Source organism: Polistes dominula, unplaced genomic scaffold (genome assembly GCF_049000335.1).
Source record: "Polistes dominula isolate Pdom_NZ unplaced genomic scaffold, Pdom_raw_medaka contig_49, whole genome shotgun sequence".
Taxonomy (NCBI): domain Eukaryota; kingdom Metazoa; phylum Arthropoda; class Insecta; order Hymenoptera; family Vespidae; genus Polistes; species Polistes dominula.
Genome location: NW_028300914.1, coordinates 4,437,544 through 4,463,403, shown reverse-complemented (window position 1 = coordinate 4,463,403; position 25,860 = coordinate 4,437,544). Strand labels below are relative to the sequence as shown.

General features: G+C 30.3%; 5 protein-coding genes and 1 long non-coding RNA gene across 8 annotated transcripts; 1 reads left to right on the top strand and 5 right to left on the bottom strand.

The window, feature by feature from the left end:
• Positions 1–495: 495 nt before the first annotated feature.
• On the bottom strand, positions 496–1,736 carry LOC107064929 (uncharacterized). The gene is made up of 4 exons (XM_089169710.1): positions 1,386–1,736; positions 1,120–1,316; positions 802–1,039; positions 496–658 (listed from the first exon to the last, which is right to left on the bottom strand). Exons 1-4 carry the CDS (start codon positions 1,734–1,736, stop codon positions 566–568), a joined length of 879 nt encoding a protein of 292 aa, XP_089025836.1. The 3' UTR covers positions 496–565.
• Positions 1,421–2,824, top strand: LOC149033336 (uncharacterized). Of its 2 annotated transcripts, XR_016175729.1 has the most exons (3): positions 1,421–1,537; positions 1,667–1,882; positions 2,494–2,824. It is a non-coding gene; the product is annotated as an uncharacterized LOC149033336 (long non-coding RNA). The 2 variants fall into 2 exon arrangements; XR_016175728.1 differs by having other exon boundaries at positions 1,667–2,824.
• Positions 2,825–2,973: 149 nt separating this feature from the next.
• LOC149033335 (uncharacterized) lies at positions 2,974–4,844 on the bottom strand. The gene is given in 3 exon segments (XM_089169865.1): positions 2,974–3,416; positions 3,418–4,675; positions 4,773–4,844. Coding segments are annotated over 3 exon segments (1,773 nt in total).
• Positions 4,845–5,395: 551 nt separating this feature from the next.
• Positions 5,396–10,806, bottom strand: LOC107064928 (uncharacterized; the record flags this gene model as incomplete). The annotated part of the gene is made up of 1 exon (XM_015318126.2): positions 5,396–10,806. A coding segment is annotated over one exon (4,335 nt), but the record flags the coding sequence as incomplete, so codon positions are not given.
• A 2,353-nt stretch (positions 10,807–13,159) lies between these two features.
• LOC107065063 (uncharacterized) lies at positions 13,160–19,329 on the bottom strand. 2 transcript variants are annotated; one of them, XM_015318376.2, is made up of 3 exons: positions 19,174–19,329; positions 14,842–16,714; positions 13,160–14,769 (listed from the first exon to the last, which is right to left on the bottom strand). In XM_015318376.2, exons 1-3 carry the CDS (start codon positions 19,192–19,194, stop codon positions 14,159–14,161), a joined length of 2,505 nt encoding a protein of 834 aa, XP_015173862.2. In that variant the 5' UTR covers positions 19,195–19,329; the 3' UTR covers positions 13,160–14,158. The 2 variants fall into 2 exon arrangements, with proteins under 2 accessions (XP_015173862.2, XP_015173861.2); XM_015318375.2 differs by having other exon boundaries at positions 13,160–16,714.
• A 1,780-nt stretch (positions 19,330–21,109) lies between these two features.
• LOC107065079 (uncharacterized) lies at positions 21,110–25,315 on the bottom strand. The gene is made up of 7 exons (XM_015318397.2): positions 25,218–25,315; positions 24,162–24,359; positions 23,822–24,053; positions 23,495–23,748; positions 22,486–22,920; positions 21,732–21,934; positions 21,110–21,569 (listed from the first exon to the last, which is right to left on the bottom strand). Exons 1-7 carry the CDS (start codon positions 25,218–25,220, stop codon positions 21,482–21,484), a joined length of 1,413 nt encoding a protein of 470 aa, XP_015173883.2. The 5' UTR covers positions 25,221–25,315; the 3' UTR covers positions 21,110–21,481.
• Positions 25,316–25,860: the final 545 nt, after the last annotated feature.

Genomic DNA, 25,860 nt, shown 5'->3' with positions numbered 1-25,860 from the left:
TATTTTTAGAGTTATTTTACATACAAAATGTTTCGTTTAATTTTGTTGGACCGATAAAAATGTAATTGTATTTAGTGTAAAACTTCTCCCTATTCAATTAATTACAAACTATTTAGTGGAAGTTATTATTGGGCGTGTTCCGTGAGAAATTCCTGTGAAGGAAAGAGAAAGAGAGAAAGAATTATGTATGTATGGTCAGGAACAGAATCAAGTGAAAGGATTCCGGTAGACTCGAGAGTACATCATATTGTAGATTCAGTGCAATGACTTCGATTGGCGCATGCGTATATGATTAGGAGCAATGACCTTATTCTTCCTACGAACCAACTTACTTCCTCTCTATTTAAACTATGACAAATTTCTAATGTACATATAAGAGATGGTATTAAATTATAATAATCATTAGGAATAAAACAATATATTTTGCAAACAAATTCTATTTATAACAAATACAAAACATGATTATATATGAAAAACGTCCATCACCAAAAAAAAACAAAGAGATTATATACTATGGATTTAAATTTTCTAATTTTGATTGACTGCTCCAATTTTATCGTATCAATCAACCCCAGGGATGGTGTAAGGATTTTGCGAATGCTGCATTTTCAACTGCATTTGCCACTGCGTTTTCTTTTGCTGCAACAATGTCCTTTTCCTAAAAAAAAAAAAAAACAGAAAAAACAAATTTTTTGAAATATATTTTGCACAATAATAATAATAAAAATAATAATAATATATTATTGTATGCGGTATTTATGAAAAAGAGATAATTATTAATAATATTATAATTATTATAACCTTGGCTTCTTGTTCGCTTTGGGAGATTTGCTTATCAACATCTTGTTTTCTAAGTTCAGCCGCAGTGTCAGCTGCATTTCTCTGAATGGCAGCAGCCGCAGCAGCTTCCCTTGCGGCTGCAACCCGTTGTGCAGCGGCTACAGCATCTTTCAAGGTTGCCAATCTCTGTTGAGCTGCGACTAACTGTTTCGCGCTGGCTCTTGCTTCTCCTTGGGCATGCGATGAAATTTCTTGTGATCTGAAAAACAAATAAATCAAACATTTAATATTGGGATTCACTTATTAACACGTGTAATTTGTTTGTTTCAGATAATCTACCTCAAAGCAGCTTCTCTAGCAGCAGCTTCTTTACCAAGTGCAATCTTTTGTTGAACCACTGCAACTTCTTTAGCTTCAGCAACTCTTTGTTGAGCAACCAAGACGTTATGATTAGCTTCTTTAGCCTGTTGAATCGCTTTCACAACTTCCGGTGGATAAGCAATGCTTGGGGTTCCCGGTGATGGGTCCTTCAAAGTCTACAAATAATATTACAATTATTTATTAAATTTCATACATTTCTTTTACATTTTGATCAAAATTCATACTTGTAGTGCAACGTTATGGGTCTCTTGAGCTTGAACTTGTGCAAGAGCAAGATCAGAAGAAATTGGTGAGTTCCATGGGCCACTAGCAAAACTGGTAGGTGCCCAAGCAGTTGCACCGTAAGCTGGTACAACCCCAAAAACATCATAACCAGGTGGGCCAAACAATGCAACACCACGTTTTGTATGTTTTTTTGGCTCCATTTTTGATTCCGTGGCAATAGCCACAGCGAATACAATGACAATCTGAGAAATTAATTCAAAATATTTGTTATAAATTATAGAAACAAACAACATCATAGTAATACAAGTTGAATAGAATAGTTTTTTTATTACCGTTGCTATGGTGTTCATCTTGATAGAATGCTGTTGGAAGAACTGATACTTTACCGATGAAAACTCGCGTATATATACGAGTTCGAAATCGATCAGAGAATGGTTTGGAACCTATGGACGATGTAATAATGATATTAATTAAAACGATTAAGTCAACATAAAAGGTAAAACTCAAGAGACACGGCTAACAATTACAGGTCTTCATTGTCTAATAACTCTTGATTCCTCTGCAATACTATCACCGCGTATGAGACCACTTATAAACCTGGAAGTTAATGATTCAAGATTATTATCTTCGTATCTATGAATTCAGGAAATCATCTGGATAGTAACTTAGCTAAATATATTTCCGGCACAGTATATATATATTTTGAACATGGTTGTTGAGATTTGATTTAATCGATGAAACATTGAAACATTTCTAAAACGCATTTTGCTTGTCTTGTTATTAAATGTTTTGCTATCGTGAGAATGACTTTGACGAATATCAGATAATATTCCTCTCACTTGAGACTATACACTGTTCTTATTGTAAAAGTATTATATTTGAAGAGTGTTAGATGATTTATTAGAAGGATTGTGTGAAAGAATGAAAAAGACTCTGTTTCTGTCATATATAAAAAAAAAGTTATAATTATCATATACATAATACAAATAAAATATTTTCACAATTAATTTATTTTAAATTTACTGGATACTTAAATCTATATACATGTATATATAATATTAAATTAGTCTTAATTTAAAACTAATTGATTGAACTTTTATGTTTCAGATTCCTGTTAAATCACGAAATACTTTCTCGTTGTCAAATGATCGATATTTAGTATTAAGTATACTAGGAAGGTAAAATCCTCTATTATTCGTCAATTCTATTGGTTCGTTTGATACACTTTCGATAGCTCTTTTTCTGGCGTCAGAAAACTTTGGAGAATTTTTCTTTTGGTTGTAAACAAATTGATGGTTTTCTTCATGATTGGATTGTTTATTATGGTCGAGGAATCCACCTTTTTGATATTTTAATTCTGGTGATTTACGATTGTATTCTGTAATATTAAATTATAATAAATAATTTTAAAATATATTATAATATATGCAGAAGTTTATCCTAAGGTTTCAAGATCATTTAAAAAATTGATTAATTTTTTATTAAATTTTTTAATAAATAAATTTTTTGTATGTCTCTCCCATAAATTTATTTTTATGACATTGAGATCTTGGCATCGTGCATACTTTATAATCTACATTATAAATATTAATTTTCCTTACTATTCTTAGTTGATTTTTTGTAGAAGTCATCAAAATCTTTCTCATCATAATCCTTCCTAAAATATTTACTCTTCTTCGGTTTTTCTGGTTCCCTCAGACTCTCGTATCTCTCACTTCCATCTTCATCTTCATCTTCGTAATTAGAACGATGAGGTTCTGATTCGTGATCATTACTATATTTAGAAGACTGTCCATCGTCGTCGTTCTCAGACGATGAGTAATTTACAAACTTGGTTGAGATCGTCTTGTCGTCATCATCGTCGTTCTCTTTGTTATTTACCTTTGAATATTTTCCAAATTTCTCATCGTATTCTTTAAATGGAAATGATTTTGAAGGAACAAAATCACTTTCTAAGGATGATTCCTTCGACGGTTTTGCCGAATATTCTTCCTCGTCGTTTGAATTATGACCATATTCAGTTTCAACACTTTTGTATCCTACAATAATTAACAACATAAATATATAAATAAAATAATACAATATAATAATACGTACTTTCATCTTCGAAATCATCTTCATCTTCATTTTTTAATGGTGGTGGTGGATTAGTTGTAATTATATCAACATCCTCGAGTATCTCACCACCCGGTTTAGTATTCAGATTCGCGTTTTGATAAGGATTAATAATACCAGAAGGTTGCACGTTTTGAAAATGTAATTGTGGTTGTGTACGAAGAGGTTCATAGGTACGTGGTATCTTTGCAAGATCGAGGGAACCTGGATAGTGTGATACAGTAGCTCCTTTATATTGTGGAAACTCTGGAGTACTGCTAGCTGTTTGAATAGGAATCACTTGGCCCTGAAAGCTCGAAATGGACGATTGAAAAGGTGATATATTGTTTCCTTGCCCTATCGATTTATCTTTTCCACCGATGATACCGAAATTTAAGTTGGGTTGTTGGTAATTAAGGTTGTGGCTTAAAAGCACTGGCTGGGTTTCGAAAGTTCTCAAGTAATCTGGTAAATTTTCAGAATGCATAACTCGTACTACGGGCAATGTTACTTTTTTCATATCAGTGGTTTCCTTTTGTGGAAAATGTTGCGATAATTTTTGAGTTGATTCACTTTGATGATTTGTTGGATAAGTAAAAATGTATTCTGAATTTTTAGGTCCTGGATATTGAGTCCTGTATATCGGTAATTGAACCTTATTGGCAGGAACTTCTTTTTGAATTTGTGTGTCCGATGATGAACTTAACTTTTGGCTTATTAAAAATGGATTCTCATAATGCATACCAAACATATCTCCTACAATTTTCTTCTGATTATCCTCATTCAAATTTGTACTTGATTCTTGTAATTTATTGATTTTAGGTGGCGTTACAGTTCTATATTGTATCGTCGGTTTCATTATTTCGGAATTAATGAATGTATGTCCATAGTATGGTGTTGAAAAATGGCCCAGGCTTGCATAAAATTGGTTTGCTTGATAAGGCGATAAGAAAGACCCACCTGTAGCTGGATTCTGATTAATTGGTATTCGTTGATAATGTTGCGAACGTGGCCCAGAATTGTAATTATCAGATGTTACTGATTTAGTACTTTCTTCGCTGTTAAATGATTTTTGATTAGCATCTGAAGATGATGGTACATATTTAGATGATTTAAAATCTCCTGATTCTTCTGACGAATTTGGTACATTTAATGCTTTAGTTATTGTAACTATCGAAACAATTATGTAAAAAATCTGCAAAATTGATTTGAAATTATTTAACTTTAAATATTTATCGTTTTTATCTGTAGAAATGTTTTAAGTTAAAAAATAAATATTTGCATTAACCTACCAACATGGTATTTGTTAACAGGTACAAGTTGATACCAATGATCGATCTTAACTGGCAGCGAGCTGCATTCATTCCTCTTTTATATTCTGTGATTAGTGATGCGAAGAAACAGAATGGGTTACTCCATTTCTAAATTAAACAAAAAGTGTTGATAAAAAAAATAAAAAGCGAAGTAAATTTCTTCTTTCTTCTTCTCTGGTCCATGACGTCAATTGAACTGCTCGATTTTATTGTATTGTTTTATCCTTTACTCTCCCTGATCAACTTTTTCGTATTATATTTTTATTCGTATTTTTCTTTAGACAATACTGGAGTAATATTGTGAGAAAGAAATGTTTATAACAAGATTATTCTTATATTAATAATTAATACTTCAAATATATTTCTTAAATTTTTTTTCACCTTCACCTTCACCCAATACATTTCCTACAGCATCGTAGGGAAGTAATAAATCATAGACATTACATTATAGTTCCTTCACTGCCGCAGGAAGCGGATTTAATGCCTCGATGCACGTCAAATGGGACACGCTTTAATAATTTTATTACCTTCATATAATGTACATCAAATCGGAAAATGTTCCTAAGAAGGAAATAAATCATTATAAATTTCTTATTTTCTATATATTAATATTATTATTTCGATGTAACTGTTATTCGGAATAAATTTTCTAGACAACTTAATTTAATATTCAAAAGTAACTTTCATTTTATTAATATACACATTTATTTGGTTATCCGTCAACTCTATGCTTGATTAGAAAAATATTTATGTTAGGTTTATAATTTGTATGCATGAAGAAGTCCAGATAAAAATTGTACCATGAAAATGTCACGATCAACGAGACTGGAATCTGAGTTATCTGTTTTATGAGCTCTTCATCAACTTCCTCATGATTGCGTACATTACTTGAATGTATAGGTATTATAATTTAGGTTGCTCAGAAAGATTCAGCTGACTTTATAAACTATTTTATTTGTAATAAATATATTCATCAACACGAGCCTTCCGTGCAAATCCAATTGATGTATGCAAATATGTTGTTTACATATAGAAAAATATCGCTAAATCAATTTCTTGAATATGATCGCAGATTAGGAAATTGACGTTAACTTGTAACTATTACGAAACAAATTTTGCGGTTAAGAAAATCTCACAGATACAAACCAGAAAATTAGTTTTCTTTTAATGCGGAACGGCGGGTAGGAAAATGATTTGTTAACACACACTAACACACACACACCCAAATAGTAAATAATATATTTTTTTCTATATAAATTATGTGAAATTTAATCATTTTTACTTGTCTTACATTAATATTTACAATAACGATATTATCGTTTTTTTTTTATACGTATATTCCTATAATTAAAGAATTGCTCATAAATAAGCACGAAGATATTTTGATTGAGAAATTATGAACTGTGTGCGTGTCACTAGAAAAAAAAAAAAGAAAAAAAAATCCCGATCGAGGTTTAATTTTGATTATTCCCTGAATCCATTTTATGTTATAATAATTTATAAAAAAAGATATTAACTGTTTTATTATACAGATAACATATTTTAACTACTTAATTCTAGGAATATTATTTGTACACGAGTACAAGCCGTTGCAATAGTCGTTGTCGTAATAAATATGACATCGTAATTACAGGAATCGACTAATTTGATTTCTCACCTAGTAAATTTTTCATTAAATTTACGCGGCACCATTAGAATCAACGTTACTTGACCTAGGCAACATACGCGAAGAAATATCGTCAGAATTTTTGTCCAAATAGCTTCTCAAAGTATCGTTGTAAAATTGTTCCTGTAACCTTCGTTTCTCGTCTTCAAAATATTGACGTAATTGATCCCTATTACGAAAATAATTAGGTTTATTGCCAGGTGGCAATTGTTTGTTCTTCATCAACAAAGCAAGAAGATTATGCATTCTAGGATGATTAACATCATATTTGTTACTTTCAGTGCTGCTACTCGATGATCTAAGTTCTTTAAGGAACTTACTGATGTCATCAGGAGTTGGTGCTGATGTTGTAAATGTTGGATAATCATCGGTCGATGAGGGTTTCCTAAAATCGGAATAACTAGGACGATTTACGCGTACTCCATCAATGTTACTAGCTGATCCTTCCGGACCAATCGGTTTTGAGTTTAGTGCATTTGGTTTGCTATGTCTAGGACCTTCGAAGTGACTATGACTATGACTATGGTGATTAAATCTCGGTAGGGATGAGCCTGGTCTCTTCTTGCTAGGTTTTTCATGAAAATGACTTGTCGGATGGAACGAATTTGGTTTCGGGGGTGTTAAAAAATCTCTCAAATGTTTTGTATTTGATGAGTACGGTCGTTTACGATTATGTTTGTGTCGGTGTCCATGACGTGTGTGTGTGGGTTCTGTTGGCTGTGTTTTTAGCAATTCTTCTAAAGTTGCTAACAATGGGTCTGGTTTGTTCTGATCGTTTCCAGGACTCGCTAATTTGCTCGCTTCGGTCGTTCGGATTTTATTCTCGCTCTGATAAGCTTCAAGTATTTCTTTATTCTGTCTTGTAGTATCTGGCAATGTTGCTTTCAATCTCATCAATTCATTTTTCAATGCTGCGATATCGTTCGGTTCGACGTGAGTTTGATTATTCGTCGATTGAACTTTTCTATCGTTGTTCCATTTTTGTGAATTATAAATTGTTCTCAATGATTCCTTAAACATTTCCTCAGCATATTTTTCTAAATCAGTCGTTAATTTGGGCTTTGTTAATAGTTCACTTTGGGCTGCGAATGTTGGTTTATAAAAATTTCCTTCTGGCATCATTGGGACCAAGTTCAAGGGCTGCTGAAGTGAATCGTGATTTTGCAGTTTACTGTTGAGAACATTTTGATTTTTAATTACGTCAGTGTTAGGAACAAAATTGATCGGATTAAATATTGGTTTTTCTTGATTTTGTGATGTCTTCATGTCAATCGTTGAAGTACTTGGGTGATTTGATTTGGTTCCAATTTCTGCTACAGATTCTATGTAACTTGGTGAAGGTGTTATCAATGATATCGGTGTTGAAGTTACAATTGGTATTGGTGTTGTTATAATAGGATAATGAAGAGTTTGAAGAGGATGTACTATACTAGTGTCAACTGGACTTGGTCTAATATTTGGGTTCATAATTTCAACATTTTTAGCCCCAACTTTTGGAAGATGTGCAAAATTGTTTTCCTGTGGTGCATTGACCACATTAACGCTACTTATCGTTTGACTGCCAACCGTATCGGTGGTTTGATAAGGATAATTTGTGTATTTATTATTTCTTATAGCTTGACCTTGCTGCAATTGCAATTGTAATTGGTGTAAAACGTTTTGATACTGCGCATTTTGTTCTTGTAATCGTGGTAAAAGGAAATTCATATTATGAACGTTTTGGGATGCTTGTTGGTTCAGACTTGTGTCATCTAGTGGAGGAACTGGATGATAAAAAGGTACTAAGCTTGCAGTTTGTAAGTAAGTCTTTGTTTTCGACATGTTATTGTCGTCTTTTACGACTCGATATGAATTATCTTGTGATATTGGTCTAAAATTAATTTGGGATGCATAATTATTATCGTTGGATTGCACTTGTGAATTTTGTCCAACCGAATAACTTGCGGAAGCTAAAATATTTCCACCCGAGGCGGGAATAAAAGTCTTTTTGCTTTGCGAATCTGCCGTGATGAGATTAACTCTCGTTACCGGTGTAGATTGAGGAGATGGTGTTGTAGCGGTATGTATAGGATAATTAGGAATTTGAAAGCTGCCTTGAGAGATAACATTTTGGCCTTGAAGTCCATGGGGATTAACTTGTATGTTATATTCAGGATTGGTCTGTGCCGGTGCTTGAAGAAGATTAGGTAAGGTTTGAATGGTCGATTGTGGAACAAACAAATGTGAAATCCCTTGTTGTTGCATTTGATTCACTGTGATTTGTTGTAAATTAGAAGTAGGACTGGTAGTAACAAAAGCGGGTCGTGGAGTAACGTTATTTGGTAGGTTTTGAACACGTACATTTTGCAAAGTTGGATTTAGTCTAGTCGTGACAGCGAATATTGGAGTTATAGTACTGGAAACATACTGAGCATTCGAATTTGATGTAATTTTGTTAGGAAAATTTGTTTGTTGTGGAACGAGCACAGTATGCGCAGGATTTTGGAAACTATTTTGACCAACGATGATATCCGGTATTGCCGTAGGTATTCCAACGTTCTGTATATTTGGTAAATTCGTTAAAGTCCTTGGCACGTTAGATGCTGTTACTATGTTCTGACCAACGGTTGATTGATGCGAACCAAGAAGCGGTGTATTAGCTGTGCTAACTGTACCAATTGGTGTAGGTGTTACAAGGTTTTGATAAACCACATTAGAAACGTCGAATCCTTGACTGTTACCAAGTGCAGTAGCATGATCAAAGTTTGCTATTGACATAAGACCAACTGGTATTACGAGATTTGATTTTTCCGTTGGACTAATCTCAATACCATTTGAATGAGAAATTTCAATATTCGGTCCTAACTGTCTCCATCCGCTATTTGACGTAGATTTCACATTCTGCTGTTTTTGCAATTTTTGATGTCTCATTTGTGATGCACGCATTTTAGATTCTTGAACTCTTTCCTCGGTACTATCATCCTCGTAACGATTCCTATCATCATCGATCCAAGCCGTTGATTGTCCACGTTGTCGATGGGGTTTCGATCTTGTTAAGCTAGGTCGTTTCCTGTAACTTTCGGTCTCCATACTATCCTCAGTAACCGTTCGATGTTCCTTCGGTAATCTTCTGGATGATTCTACGTTGTATGGTCGTCTTTTACTTTTATTAACTCTCCTAGGTTTCTCCATATAATCCATATAATCTAAACTATCATTTGAATCATCATTAGAATCATCTCGATCGTAACTACGTCCTTTTGCTTCCTGACGATATCTATTATAAATATTCGATGATTCACCAACAATCGCATCGGAATCTTTAAAATGATTATCAGTTTTAACAGGAGTCTGAGAATTACTCGATGATTGTCTATCAAAATTTAATTCAATCTTATAATGGTTGGGATCAGCAACCACTACAGGTTTCATGAATTTATGCCGATTTTTAGATGATGAACTATCATAATAATTTCCACTCTTTCTACTAGAATCATCGTCCTCGTAGTTCGTCCTTGATGAGGTCGATGTCTCAATTGTTTTTTGCCTGGTCGTAGTACTCTGCCCATGACCGTTATAGTTCACGGTATTCCGCTGATGGTAATTACTCGTTACTTTCTCTGGTTTTTGAATCGTTCGTTTCTCATCCTTCGTAGCACCGTAAGAATGATAGCGATCATAAACGTTTTCTTCAGTCTTAGCACTTTGTTCATTCATGGTACTATAACTCGTCGCATAACTATTAATTCTCTTTCTTCGATCCCTTTTACTTTCGTTACTCGACGAATTGTCAGTCTCGGTGTCATCGGATTCACTTAAATCATCTATGTATTCGTAAAAATCATTGTAATTAGCTATTGCTGGAGTATCATTGTGAACTTTTAATAATTCAAAGGTATTTTGATCGTCTTGAAATTCAAATGATCTACGATTCGTACCTGAATGAGGTAAATCTAGAAAGATTCTTGCTTCCGGCGAATGAACTAAATCATTTTCAAGATTTTCCTTGTCTTTCTGAATATTGCTACTAACATTGATTATAAATTCTGCTGGTGTTGATGAATTTTCTTGATCGTTGTACACGTTTCTCGGATTCAATGTAGTAGCAGTGACAAATTCAATTTGTTGTTGATAACTTTGTGTAATAGTGGGTGGTGTCATCGGTATAAAACCGTTTGAGTTTTCATAATTGATCGAAGTATCGATCAGTGGTGGGACTGTTTTAACAAATGTCCGAATATTTTCAGAAGCTGTTGCAAGCTGATCGAAAATTGTTTCATCTTGAGATTCCGCGTTGTCAGATCCTCTTGCATTTGGCCAACACAGGAACAATACAATGATCTGTTTAGAAACAGAAATTTTTGTAATTAAAATTAAACGATAACAATGTTAACAAATGTACTGCAATTAATTATAAGAAATATCCAATAACAAATAAAATAATTTTTTTTATATAATAATCAACAATTAAAGATAAACAATGACAATTGAATGCAGTATTTGAATTCAAAATTAAAGAATGAGAAAAAAGGATCATTTAACCTTTGCGTAGGAGTAAAATGATGTAACCTTTCGTTGCATGAATGAACGTGAATAAAAATTCACAATTAAAATAAAAAAAAATGAAACTAAAGAAGAAAGTACGTTAGAATAATAATTCAATGGAACGATGATATCTTATATACAAGAATTAGTGGAAAGTCCAAGGTTTTGACCCAGAAAAATAAAAGAAGACTCTAAAAGTAAAAATGTACAAAAGCAGAGTGCGTGTTGTATGTATTCAAGTACTGGATGTGCACAGGAGCAAATCTTTCTTTAGACTTTCCTACCAATTTACGAACATAAGAATTCATTTCGCAAAGGTAATGTTCATTTCTTACAAATTAGATTACCGAGAGAAAAAAAAATAGAAATATACGTGTAACAACTTTCTACGTAGTACACCTAGCATGATTTCCGAAAGCGTGGAATATATGTATATATCTCGAAATAATATTTTCTCAAATTTATCTACATTTCTTTCTATTTTTTTGCTTATTTTTTATGTTTTTTTTTTTTCATTTTTATTACATTTTTCCAAGAAATCGTCACTTTGATATATAATTACAAGCCGTTTTCACTCGCGTTTACGTATTTTATAAACGAATACAAGTCTTATTTCAATTAACAATTATTTTTAGAGAGATGAATGAAATTACTTCAGTGGTATGTTCATTAATCTTTAGAAAGTCAATTATCAACGTTCTCTGTGTCATTTCAATTCCAAATAATATCTTATTTATTTAATAAAACTTTTTCCTGGAAATAATTTTCAAATAAAATTAAATATTAAAAATAATATTATTTTTATTTAATAATACTTTATTTGAATTTAATCTTATCAGAAATAACCAATGAGATAATCACGTGAATACAATGGACTTTTTGAAAACAAGAAAATATAAAAAAATTATTTACTTACGTAATATAAAAACATTTCCCTAAGATCTTCCTTGGTAGCTTCTTTCCATTAAAAAGATGATATCAAACGAAAACTTGACAAATTGTGGCTCTTATCACAAAATAATCCGAATACAAAAATCGATGTTAACTTGTCCGAAAATAATGAAACTATTGGACACACGAGAAAAATAAGAAAGACCCTTCGAGGTAAAGCTCCACACGAGAACTGAGCAACATAGTAGATATGCGATTTTCTTTATACACTCTGGTAACCAAGTGAAAAATATCGTTCTAAATATTATCCTACGTAGAAGCATCGTACACAGAGAAGGATACTTTCATTCGCGACACGCGACCGTGCAAAGGAAAAATGTTGTCCGATTCCTATTATATTATACAGGATACTACAACTAAACATTTATGGTATCTTTATAAAATAAAAAATAAAACCATATATTATAATAGTACGGAAATAAGATCGAAAATAGGTGGTCTTTGATACCGAGACGTTATTAACCGAACAAGTTGAAAAGAAATCTCATATATGTTTCTTGCGGAAATACAAAAAGTATGCAATTTTTATATTAATTACAAACGAGGAAAATTTCTTTTTTTTTACTTTTTCTTTTTTTCGTACCTAAATTTCATAGTATTCTATTAAAATGTTTCGTTATGTTAAATATAATTATCGAAGATATTTCTAAATGTGTAAAATAAAATATAAATGTGGAAAGAAAATTTAGTGGCAGTTAAATGGTCAATATTTTTTCGACTAATAGTTTTATGCGCTCTAAAACACACGCATTATGCTCGATGTACGCGTTCCTCACGATACAACACGTTTTACAAGATGGAAAGGATTTTTAATAGTTTTTAGTGTAGTTATAGATACGGTAGTACTCTCATCTCGTTTGTGTGAAACTTGCTCACACGTGCATTTACTTTTCCGATTTTGATACAACATCTACCTGCCTAATTGCTTTTAGTTAATTTGTTCTTCTTTAGATTGCAAAAGATATCATCGGTAGCTCGCTGCTCACTTGCTATTGTGAAAACATGGAATTAAAGATCGACCAATCACTTTGGACCATTTCTTCTTCTTTCTTTTTATTTATTTCTTTCTTTTACTTCTCGTCGAACAATTAATGATAATTAGTTGACTCTTTGATAGACGATAAAAACGCAGTTAAGAATAATTTAATTTATCAAGATTCTTAATTATCCATCCACGCACTATTTTTATTGAATAATTTTAAACACAATTATAAGATAAACCAAATACGGTTATAGTCTGTTATCTTTATTATGTTTATGATTAATTAGAAATTTTACAAATATTTATAAAAATTATTTTCCTACAATGTTTATGAATACGCAATTAAGAATAACAAAATATTGGAAATTTAATAATAAAATATTCACCTTAATTTTATTAATTATTTTTTCATTATTTCATTTATTATTAATTCAATTAAAAGGATTTTAAATTATAATCATTTTTACGAATATATTTTTAATTAACACCAAATATGGTTTCCTAATGATATTTTAATATAATATTTACTATAATCTCTCAATCATGTCCCTTTCATACGCATGCAATTATTAACGTTAAGTGAATAGAAAGATTATAAGAGAGGTGTGACTTTCACGAATAAAAAAATGTACTTTCCTTATAACAAGATAATAATTCTGAACATACACAAAGTCTTATCTTATAAATGAAACCATCATCATCATCATCATCATCATCATCATCATAAATACAAGCTAAGTTTTACAAGGTACCTTTTCGAAGTGACGCTGTTTAGTGTATAACATATTCTTCTTTTTCTATATTGAAAGTGTCTTCAAGGAAAAGAGAATGTTACTTCGATTAGATAATGTAAATTCGTCGAACAAATGTTCGTGGTTTCGTAAATCAATAAACAGGTACATCAAATATTTAAGTATTGGCCTGTATTCGTCATTTGGTTTGATTATAGGAGACGTTGATTGTTAGATTAACTATCAATAAATTGCATACATATACATATAAATGTATATATAGTAATATGTAGATTTTTTTTCATACGCGAATATAGGCCATATTGCACAATCCCGTTATTAAATACTAAATCAAAGTAAAATCTAATAATGAACGATATATTCCATAATGTTTTATGCACCAACACGGAAATTATTATATTCCGTTAAATCATATCTCTATCAATAGTTCTTTTCAAAAATATGATAATAAGAACTATGACAGGATAATTATTTTGTTAAGACACAATTTTTAACTTTTAACATTATAATTCGTAAATTTCTGATCATCTATTATTTGTACGCTTTTAGTTTTTGGTCTTACGTTGGTACGATCACCGAATTTACCAATTGGACGAGTTTCTTCTCCAGTTAAAAATACATTTTCTTCGTAATTATTCGGACCAGAGTAAGAATCTGATATAAAAGTTGTCGGGGATGAAGATTCGATGTTCTCGTTTTGTGTTTGTCGTGCTAACTGTAATAAACGATTACCAGCTTGTATGGTACGTTGTGTTTGACTAAATTGTTCAATACCTAATTCGTAATTAGTTGGTTGAGCTAATTCCTTTATACTGTTAGCGTATTGTATTAAATATTCTTGAAGAAGTGCTTTCAAATTAATATTGGATGTAGTTTTAGGTTGAACTGGTGGTACACCATCTACTCTGAGGATGATGACAGGTACTAATGAGTTTCCAGCCTGCACGAAAGTTGGTCGGACGTTTAATATTGATGATGGGTCTTTGATGTATTGGGATATCGATGGATTATAGCTCAAAAGATCAGAATATTGAAGATTGTTATAATCGTTGAGATTCTTGTTACTTTGTTGTTTCCCTTTATTTCCCGTATCTTGATTAGCTGTAAAGATTTTTTTCAAATAATTTTGAAGTCTTGGCTTATATCGTGCTAAAACGTGAGCTGTCAACTCACCTGGTTTTAGTTTTAAGGTAGATTCCGTAGAATCGACGTATTCAGCGTTCGGTCCATTTACCATGTATCTTGAAACTGGTCGTGCTGTGGTTGTATAACTCGATGATAAATTATTACGATCCTGTTTCTTTTTAGTCGAAAATATTGGCCTTCTGGTAGTCGAAAAAGATGTTGTGCTTACAAATGAGGGTGCTGTCGATGTTATATATTCCATTTTTGCTTTTTGCGCAAGTAATACGTTCGGTCTTTGGCTAACTAAATTTTGATAACCAATTCTATATGCCTGTTGATGTGACAAATTCGAAGACAATGATTCAGATGATACGAATTGACTCTGTTGTGATGATATTTCTGGTGCTATTGGAAATTGTATTGGACCTTGTGCACGAACACTGTATTCTGTTGATGGATCTGTCTCGACATAAGTTTCATGAATTTTGGAAATTTGTGGACTGGCAGTTGAATCTTCGGTGTAAGTTTCGACGTAAGTTGCTGGCGGTTCATGAGAAATTCGACCATCTGGATACTTCCAGAAAATTTTATTCTGGTATCGTACACCATTTTCAATCGTATATCTTGGAAGATTTGCTTGAGTGGTAGGATTTTGAACGTATTCGTAATTTGTTTGTGGACTCGGTGTTGTAAATATTGCTCGATCGTTTTGTCGTTGTTCAACATAACTGTGATATTGATTTCTATCTTTACTAAAATCTGGAATATTAGAAACCAAAGGTTCATGAGATGCTACTCTGAAATGTTGTCCTTGTCCATCGTAGTACTGCTGATTTGGATTTAAAATGTATCGATAATTTTGTGAGTTAGTTTCCAATGAATTTGGAGTTGTTGAAACTGTTTGACTTTGTCTTGGATCATTGTAAGTCTGAGTATGAACGTTGTTATAATTAACAGCTTGATTTCTATCCTGGGATTGACTAAGATAAGGTAATATTCGAAAATGATTTTGTTTTAATCCAAAATGATTAGGATTTGCTTGTCCAATTGATCGATGATCAGTATAGTCTACTTTAAATATTTGCGAATCATCGATTTGTGAAGTAGCTTTAGCAGGTATCGATGGTTGAAATACATTTTGACCTCGTTCAACATATGTTTGGACAGTTGGACGAAATATATTTCCACTTTGTCCATTAATATCTGTATTAATGTTGGTGGTTCCTTGATAAGAGGGAATATTCAAATTTGATAGCAAATAACTAGAGGACTTTAAATCGAAATGATTTTGTGGTCGTTGGGTAGTTGATGATATAGAACTTGGAGTGGAGGATGGTTGCAATCTTCCATTTTTTGTTCGATAATTTGTATCATACGTATCGTAATAATTTGAAGCCTTTTGAAGTTTCGTACTGGGTACATAATTTATTTGAGATGTTCGTAAATTGAAAAACGCATTATTCTCGTTTTGATTTGAATTATTTGGGACATATTTTTCGATTATTGTTCTCGGTAGAAATGGACTTATCGATTCCTCAATGCTAACTGTTGTTCCTGTTTTACCAGCAGGAAAATAATAATTGGTCTTTCCCGAAAACAATGAATTTTTTTCAAATCCATAACCCAGTCCATTGTCGACAGTTCGTTTAGATTTTTCTTCGCCAGTCTTGTTAGCGTCTATAGTATCGTTATTAAAATCTAAAAGTATCAACGGTGGTAAAATTGGAAATTCTTCCTCGGGTGGATCATCAGGATCATCGTTCAAACGATCTTCAACTTTTTCCTCCCTCCCATGAACAATTTTTGGAACAAATAACGAATCGTTCCCTTTTCTCTCGTCCAATTTATGTTGGCTTTCTTCCAAATTCTTTTTCGCACAATCCGATAAGATAACCGATCCAAGAAGAAGGCAAGAAAGAACCTGGAAAAGAAAAAATAAGAAAAAGAAGAAAAAATTAATATTAAAGCACGATTAATAATTCGTGAGATCGAGGAATTCTGGTTGAACGAACTAACTTTCCTATTTTAAAAACAAACGTTTCTCATCTGGAAAAGGAGAAAAGTATATAACGGGTGTCTCGTTCTTAATAATCTTCCCAAATATGGTTTGGATCCTGTTATGAAAAAATATTTCCTGTAAATGTTTACAAAAGAAAAAAGAGGAAAATCTTATTTGTACTACAGCTTACGTTTCATTGTGAGTTCTTTGCAGAAACTATAAAAATTATAACAATATTTTTAAATAAATATGTATATTTTTAATCTAAGGAGAGTTGTAAAATAGATCAAAAAGAATTCTCACCGAAACAACAACAATCAATTTTTAAATTGCTCATAATTTTTTTTAATTTATAATTATTATTTTTCCAGTTTTATTTATATAATATAAGTTGTAAAAACTATTTCGTAAAATTAATATAAATGCTATTTATATTTCAAAAGAGTACCCTTTGTAATGGATGAATATTAAAGTTCTTTCATTTCTTTCCAGTTTAAATTTAAAAATAAAAAAGAGTCTATTTTTAAGAAGCAGACGGTGCAAAAGTCATTACTGTCAGTTATATCAGCCCACTATTTTTACTTTTAAGTATCTCAATTCTTATTAAAACGTCACGCTTTTAACGTAGCGCCGATGGTCATCGATCTCCACAAGATATTCTGCCAATGGTAATCTTACTTTCACCGGACTTTACTACTTTAATACGTAAGCGTTTTGTAGAAGAGACTCTTCCAGATTTATATAAATACAATATATACTTTCGGTTACTTTATAATCGCGCAAATGTTTGGTATAAATCATTTAAAGATTAAACGTGAGATTATATACTCTTAAGATACGCGTACTGCGGCAATGATACTACTCGTGTGGCCTTGAAAAGAAAGGACGTGAACTTCATCCGGATCCTGCTCAGGGTCATCGTTCAGGTCAACTCGTGAAGAGAACAGGTTTCATACGTTACATTCGCGATTTTCACTACTTTCTTTCTTGACCGCGTGTAAACCGGTATATAAACGATAAGTATTCAAAATTCTGATTTATAATTATTAATTTGTAAACGATATTTAATAAATAACAAAAATTTTTAAATATAATTATTATTTTCTAATTAAATATTAAACATTAATGCGAATTGCATATACTTTTTTAATCGATATAATATCATGAACTATATTAAAAAGATTATTAATTTTATAATAATAATAATAATAATAATAATAATAATAATAATAATAATAATAATAATAATAAAATTTCAATATTAAATTGAAACTAATTCGAAGAGATTATATTAAATTAAAATACAAATTGAGAAATAAAAGTGGATAATTTCTAATGTAAATAGTAAATTTCTACGTGTTTAACGTTTGTGTAAGAGAAAGGATAGATAGAATTGCAAATATCGAATGTGTGTATAAACGTGTAACGAATTGACACCTGGGCTCTTTTAATTTTACATTCGATCGACGAATGAAACATTCGTTAAGAGAGTTTCTCCAACTTCCTTCTCTCGTGATATTACACAGTTACCTAACAAAACGTATCGTCGAATTTGTGTCAAAGAATCCTCGTTCTATTCTCAAGGACTTTCACTGACTTACTCAAGATTTACTATATTTCTGGATGTTATCTTTAAAACGAACTAATACGTATCAGGAACTATAAAAAAAATGAGATACACTTTCACTATAATGACCATCCTATTGATTGTGCTACTAAAATGCAAAAATACGAGAATTTCTATAAAATTTTTGTCATTTCCATATTGTGTGTTTTAGAGAACGTGTTATTATTTTATTAATTACAACATTGGAAATAGATAAAGGAGCTTACAAATAAATATGAAATAAATTGTATAAACCTATTGAATGTGTTTGTGTGTGAATGTATTATTATTTTACAAAATACATCATTGGAAATAAATAAATGAACTTACTAATAAATATGAAATAAATTTATATAAACCACAATTGACACTCCGAATGAATTAATATAAATTATTTAGAAAATCGGATACAAAATGTAAGAATGTTAATCGAATGATATTATTGGTATAAACTTGAATGAGATATGTTTAGTATTTGATTCTGTTAATGATTCGTTTAAATATATATGAATGAAAATTCTATACAACACATAAATGGAAAATAATTAATAAAACATGTGTAAAAATTATATTTTACAAACACACATGTCACACGTGTGATATATAAATGTACACACACACACACACACTTGACGTGACATATCATAACAAAGATACATTTAAAGTATCGAATGAAAACACTTATCGAATGAAAACACTTAATAGAATGTTCATTGAAGTAGTTATTCCATAAGAAAAGCGTAGAAAATGAATGAAAAAGTTGTATGGTACTTACGTGTATGTTAGCTAGCTTCATGATGATCAAACTTCAACCTGACTCGGTGGACTTGACGTGTGTGTTTGTTTGATACTGATGAAGCGGAGGCTACAGCATCCCACCTTATATGCCCTCGCTTCGTGAGCGAGGAGGACACCATCATTATAGTTTCACCTCGGCAAAGACGACGGAGCTATTCACGTTCGATACATGCGAGAGACACCTGCCAGTAGCGTATCTATTATATCAAACAGATTACAATTGTTTTAGATATTTCAAATATTTAAAATATTATTATTAGTAGTTACTTTTGAACTACGATTACATAAATTTAAATATTTTAATATTATTAGTAATAATTACTTTTGAGCTATGATTAGATAAATTTAAATATTTTTATTTAAAATATATATATGTTTTATATAAGGTTATAATGAGTAGGCTATTATTTGGTACTTTGTTAGATTGATTTTTAATATTTTAGATATTTTAATATTATAGTCATTAAAAATATTTTTCTATTATACAATTTGAATTAATAGGGTATCCATTATGAGGATATAAATTTTTATATATTGTAGTATAGAAAAAGATAGAGGAAATTTGTATGAAACCTTAGTTAGTATAACTATATCTCTATCACCTTTTCTTATCTCGAGTTCAAAGTGCATAAAAAATATTTTAAAAAAAGGAAGTTTTTAGGATTATCAAAAAGGCAACAATTATTTGAAAAAAAAAATTTTAAGAAATATTATTTAAAAATGATTAATGAAATATTAATAATTCGATTGTTTTACTTATATTTTTCTAATACATCGAAGCAAACTTAAATGAAATATTTTTACAAGAAATTAGAACGAAATGTTTGAATATTTAAAGAAAAATATATCAAATACAAACTAAAAAATATAATTTTTATAGTATATTTAAAATATTACAAAGAGATATGTCAATCATACTTTTATATATTTATTATCATTATTGAATATTGGACAAAAGCAGAAGATAGAAAAGAAATTGGTATAGTAACGACTCATCTTTACAGTATCCGCTTTCTCGTTGAAACTTGCTATCCTTGTATAATCCACAATCGCATAAATATATATTATATTAAATTTGCATGTACATAAATATAATATATTATCGGTACTTTCCTGTTACCAAATTTGATAAATCCCCAATAATCGATTAAATTTGTCGATTTTCTATTTATTACTACGACAATTTCTTTCATTATTTTTAACGTTATTTCAATGCGATTAATTAATTTCTATCTATGATCATCCTTTCGAACGTTCCACTTTCAACAATTTCGTAAACAAATCTTATTCAAAATTCATTAATATTTTAATTATGCAAAAATTAATGAGATTACGTTTTTGTATTTTTCATTACCCGTTACTATGTCTTGTTATTTTTTTCGTTTTACATTAAAATGTGAATGAAATCAATAAAAATTTTGATATTTAAGATAGCATCGAGAGAAATAAAAATGTCATACAATTCGTTAATATTTCGTTAACATCTAATAATTATGCTATTTAAAAAAATCTGTCTTGTTATATGGTAATATTTAAATTAAATTGATGTATTATAATGAATCTTAAGTGTCTACTAAATTGTAAGTGTTTTCGATTATCAATCCATTACACGCGAGTTCATCATTTGTATATACATAAATTTATGTTGATATTTTAAATAGATATTACATTGCTATAAATTATTTAATCTAATAGCAATAAATAGTATATCATAAATAACAAGTCTCAAATAAATATATTAACAAAGTAGATAAATTAATAATATTTTGAAATTTAAAAATAATTTCACTTGTATTATCGATCTTTAAATTAATATTTGTTAACGTATCGTATTTATTTATCAGGTTAGTAGGATTAATTTAAATAAATCAATAAATCTAAAATTATTTAAATAAAAATAATCAACACGAGAATAAGTTTTCTTGTATTTTATTTAAAAAGGAAAAAAACAGAACAACGCGTTTCGTTTGTTCAAACAAAACGCGCATATGTATATAAAACAAGTAAGTAAAGTGAATACAAAAATTAAACGTAAGTATTGTGATTTTCGATGAGGGACTAGATAAGATGTTTCTTCTTTTTATTTCGAAACTAAATAACACCTTTTAAAAGATGATTCGTTTCGTTCGTCGTAATTAACGGTAAAATAAGTCATTAGATTTTAAACGAACATTTTGTTAAACATCAAAATCCGATGTATTGACGTTCGTTAGTCGTTTATATATGTAAATATACGTGTGTGTGTGTGTGTGTATCTTTCTATGGTAGTATACTTCTTACGAACATTATTGCGTCTTACGTTTCTTGTATTGCACATAATTATTTTTCGAAGGTAGAAATCCGCTTTCCAAGTGCAACGGCCTCTCTCGATATCTGCGATTTCACGTGAAAAAAAAAGAAAAGAAATATAATATTAATTAAATTGAATTAATCTTTTTTTCTTATTCTTCCCCCTTATCTAAAGTATTCGGAGAAATTTATATTTATATGGCGAAAGAGAATATAATTATTAATAATATTATCATGTAAGATTACCTCCCTGAATCCTGTGCAGCTATCAAATTACTTGGAACATACGTATCCAGTAAAGTTCGTGGCTCTGAATTAACAATATGTTCTTTAACTCGAGACGATTCTTCGGAATTCGAAGAAACTTGTATCAAGTGAGTAACGTCTGGTTTAAAATTCTGATTTGATATTTGCGGTGGTACAAAATTTGAATTTGGTTCATTCGGTACCTAAAACACAAAATTATTTCATTACTTTAATATGTATATATATATATATATAGTATATGAATTTCCTAAAACTTAAATTTTTTTAATTAAAAAGTATTGTTATTATTATTTATACACAGTTAAAATCATATTCTAATTAACGCAACGAATATTTAAAAAAAATATATTATGATAATAAAATTGCGTAATGAAAAAAAAGTTAAAGAAATATATTACGCAGTCGCGTGACATTCTTAACATGTTACAAGATTTTATAGAAAGTAAAAGCTATTTTGTTTGATTTTAGCAGCTTTAAAATTCCAAAAATAAAAATTGCACACTTAATGTCCTTTATTTAATTAAAAAAAGATCTTTCATTCCCAAACTGATCTTGATGTCACACATCCGACCTAAAACTTTCTATAAATCACGTTATATAACAAAAATACTGTTCCATTCAGGCTTTCTCCAGTTAATCACTTTTATTCCTACAAGATTAATCTTATCATTCTATTAGGGAATATCTATCGAAACTATTTATTACAGTATTGCCAAAGTTCTATTTAACGAACCTTGACGTAATTTTGAGAAACGCTTTGACTTTCCTCATCTTCACGCAAGATTTGCTTTGGTAGTTGTTCCGTAACTGAAGAAATATATGATTGCTCGGTTTGACCATTGTATTGATTAACTTGGCCATGAAGTGAGTTATCTTGAACATAAACTGGTGATTTTACATAAAGATCTGCCTGAAGGGGTGTCGTTTGTGTATAAAGGGCATTCCCTTGATTGCTTATCACTGTTGAAACATGTTGTTGTTGTTGTTGTTGTTGGTAATGTTGTTGTTGTTGTTGATGTTGCAGTCTATGCTGTTTGGGCTGAGTAATGTAAGCTTGCGTGTATAATAATTGATTTCCTTGTGAATACGACTGCTCTGGCTGTTCGTAGACTTGAGGTGAGATTGGTTTCTTCGAAGTTAGCGATGCATATATTGAACCTTTTGAAAACTATAATTCAATGGTATTACTTACATTTACTGTTAATATTTTAAAAAGAAAAAGAAAATTGTTAGTGTGTTTTTTTGTCAGACGGTGTATTATATTGGCTAAGAAGTAATCTCGAGTTTTTTAAAAATAATTATTTCAATAAATAAAATGATATTCATTATTAAAAATTTGGAGCGATTGTTAACGAATGGTCGAGTGAGTTAAATAAATGTTTAGCCTATGATGGTAATTAATAATAATAAGCTACAGAATTATCTTTGTATGTGAATGGATTGAAAACAATTGTGCTCACATAGTGCCGAAGATTGACGAACGTAAACGAGAATTAATCACACAATTCTAAAACGATATAAAAACTTCTGTCGCGGATGATTGACGTGACAGTCAACGAGTTAAAAAAATTTTTGTTATTTTATATCTAACTAGTTAATACTTTTTATATAGTATTTTTTTCTTTCTTAACTTCTGACATTACTTATTAGCTGATTTGCTAATGTAATATAAATCACGAGAAACATTTTAATCTGTTTGTAATACTTTATAAGATTTGTAACTTTGTAACATGAATAATTACCTTAGGGAATAACGTGGTTGATACTGGAATAGGTTGCCTCAGGGTATATTGTGGTAAAATTTGATAAGCCGTCTTAACAGGAGTGATCAATTGTTTCTGGCTCAAATAAGGAGTGTAAAAGGGAATCGAAATTTGTTGAGCTTGAGATAATTCTTGAAGGGAAGCTTGAATTTTTCCACCATTTAAACCATTTAAATCAATGTGTGGGTAATAAGATAGCAATTGACTCATAGGAATATCAATGTAAAAATTGTCTACAATAGAAAGTTACTTCATTATATTTCTAATTTTAAATCAAAATAAAAATAAAAATATGGATCAATATACCTTTGTTCGAATTTTTGCCATACTTTTGTCCAACTACTTTTTGTTGCAAAGTTTGCACTTGATTACCAACATTGATTTCAGGTTGATAAATTGTCGATTCAGAATTATAAATAGTTGGAATATTTTGCGTTTGTTGTTGATATTCGTGATATTGTTGTAAAGGTTGATTACTTTGTTGATAAATAATTTCATTGGAATATTTATTATGTTGCCTGTATTCCTCCGGCGGTACCTAAAAATAATTAATATACCTCGTTATAATAATAAACGATAAAATAATAATAATAATAATAATAATAATAATAATAATAATAATAATTAATTAATTAATTAATCTTACATTTGGAATTGGTTGGGGTGTAACATAAGTCGTAGTTTGATAATGTTGTTGATTTATTTCAGGTTTATAGGAATACTTATTATCATCTGATTTAGATCTACTTTCAGCTTTCAAATTGTCCCTTTCAATATCCTCCAAATTGATTTTCTTTTCACCGTTAGCAACGACGAATAATAGGAAAAGTAATGTATAAATTTTCTAAAAATCAAATAAAATAATAAAATATTAATCCAAATGTGTCAAATAAAATTTAGAATGTTTTAAGTTCGAAATAAGAATGATGACGCTCGTTAACAGTAGCACGAAGATAATTTACTGTTATTAATTTGTTCACCATTGTGATTTTCCTGTTAAGATGTACCAGGAATACTTTCACTGCACGTCAAGTTCTGGGTCAAAGATCCGACATGGACCACTCTTATATAGACTGCTCTCATACCAGGAATGGGTATACTCTCAGAGGGGGGAAGAACACCACCCGATAAACAAGTGTATTCGGTCACGTACGTGTAAGTAAAAGTCTTTCCCTTTTTCTGTACTTTCATTTTTCACAATTTCGGTAGGGTATTATTACCAACAATTGTTAACTCGAGTGAAATAAATGTTACCAAATAAAAATATAATTTTCTACGCTGTTAATATAACGAATTTGGTAATTTAAAAAAAAAAAAGAATGATCAATACGTCACGTTTATTTTACATTAATTTTTATTAGATGACTATTATAGAAAACTAGATAAAGATCAAATGCTAATGTTTATATCTACTAAAAGCTCATTAAAATGAATTATTAATTTAACAAAAAATGATTTTATACGTAATCCTTCTGTAATTTTAATTAATTTTTAATATAGAGCTATATTATGTAAAAATGTAATATAAAAATAAAAATAAAAGAACAATCCTATCGTTAAATTTGCTTTTAAAATAAGAGCATAATTTGTTAACTCAATGGCTCATGATACACTTACTAACATAAATTATTACCCAACAAAAGTTAAATGGTTATTACTTAAAAAGGGATCATAACTCTATCACTTAAAAATTATGACTTACCATGTTTAAACAGCTAGATAATATTCACACACAACACAAGGAACTTATAGCTGAACTATAAAACCAATGCCGACTTACGTTCTCTTATATAGCTTTTATCCCTACCACTTAGTATCCAACGCGGACGAGTTACAATTCACCTTTGAATTACATCCTATGTATGATAATCTCACGTTTGTCTTAGTTAGTCAATCCACATGCAAAAGTGTGCAAAATGCGAATCGAAGTAAAAGCAATGAAATTTCCACGATCGAAGAAATAAATTATTTCTTGCGTTTCCCATTCTTTGACATCGAATCGAAACAAAAAGGAAGCAAACAAATGAGAGGTTGTCAGATTTTGTGAAAAAAAAAATGAAAATAAAAGGTAACAAGAATGACACCGTGTCATCCGAAGATAAATACGATTGGATAGGAGAAGGAAGAATCTAAAAAAATACCAGGTAAAAAATAAAAATAAAAAAGAAAAGTAAAAGAGATCAAATCGAAAGGAGATTAAAATTATACCTTTTCTTTTTTTTTCTTCCTTTTATTTAAGCCAATAAATTTCGCTTTCAATATTTTCATGAATAAATTTAGTATGGAACATAATAAAAATATATGTATTATTTCTTCTCGAGTTAATATATAATGTATATATATCT

Excerpts from the sequence above, each read along its gene's own strand:
- LOC107065063 (XM_015318375.2), bottom strand. The coding sequence starts at position 19,194 with ATGAAGCTAGCTAACATACAC. Across the intron at positions 16,715-19,173 it reads TGAAGCTAGCTAACATACAC|GTTCTTTCTTGCCTTCTTCT; the intron begins GTAAGTACCATA and ends TTTCTTTTCCAG.
- LOC107064929 (XM_089169710.1), bottom strand. The coding sequence starts at position 1,736 with ATGAACACCATAGCAACGGTAATAAAAAAACTATTCTATTCAACTTGT. Across the intron at positions 1,317-1,385 it reads CCCATAACGTTGCACTACAA|ACTTTGAAGGACCCATCACC; the intron begins GTATGAATTTTG and ends TATTATTTGTAG. Across the intron at positions 659-801 it reads AAAGCGAACAAGAAGCCAAG|GAAAAGGACATTGTTGCAGC; the intron begins GTTATAATAATT and ends TTTTTTTTTTAG.
- LOC107065079 (XM_015318397.2), bottom strand. Across the intron at positions 24,054-24,161 it reads CACCCCAACCAATTCCAAAT|GTACCGCCGGAGGAATACAG; the intron begins GTAAGATTAATT and ends AATTATTTTTAG. Across the intron at positions 21,570-21,731 it reads GCTGCACAGGATTCAGGGAG|ATATCGAGAGAGGCCGTTGC; the intron begins GTAATCTTACAT and ends GTGAAATCGCAG.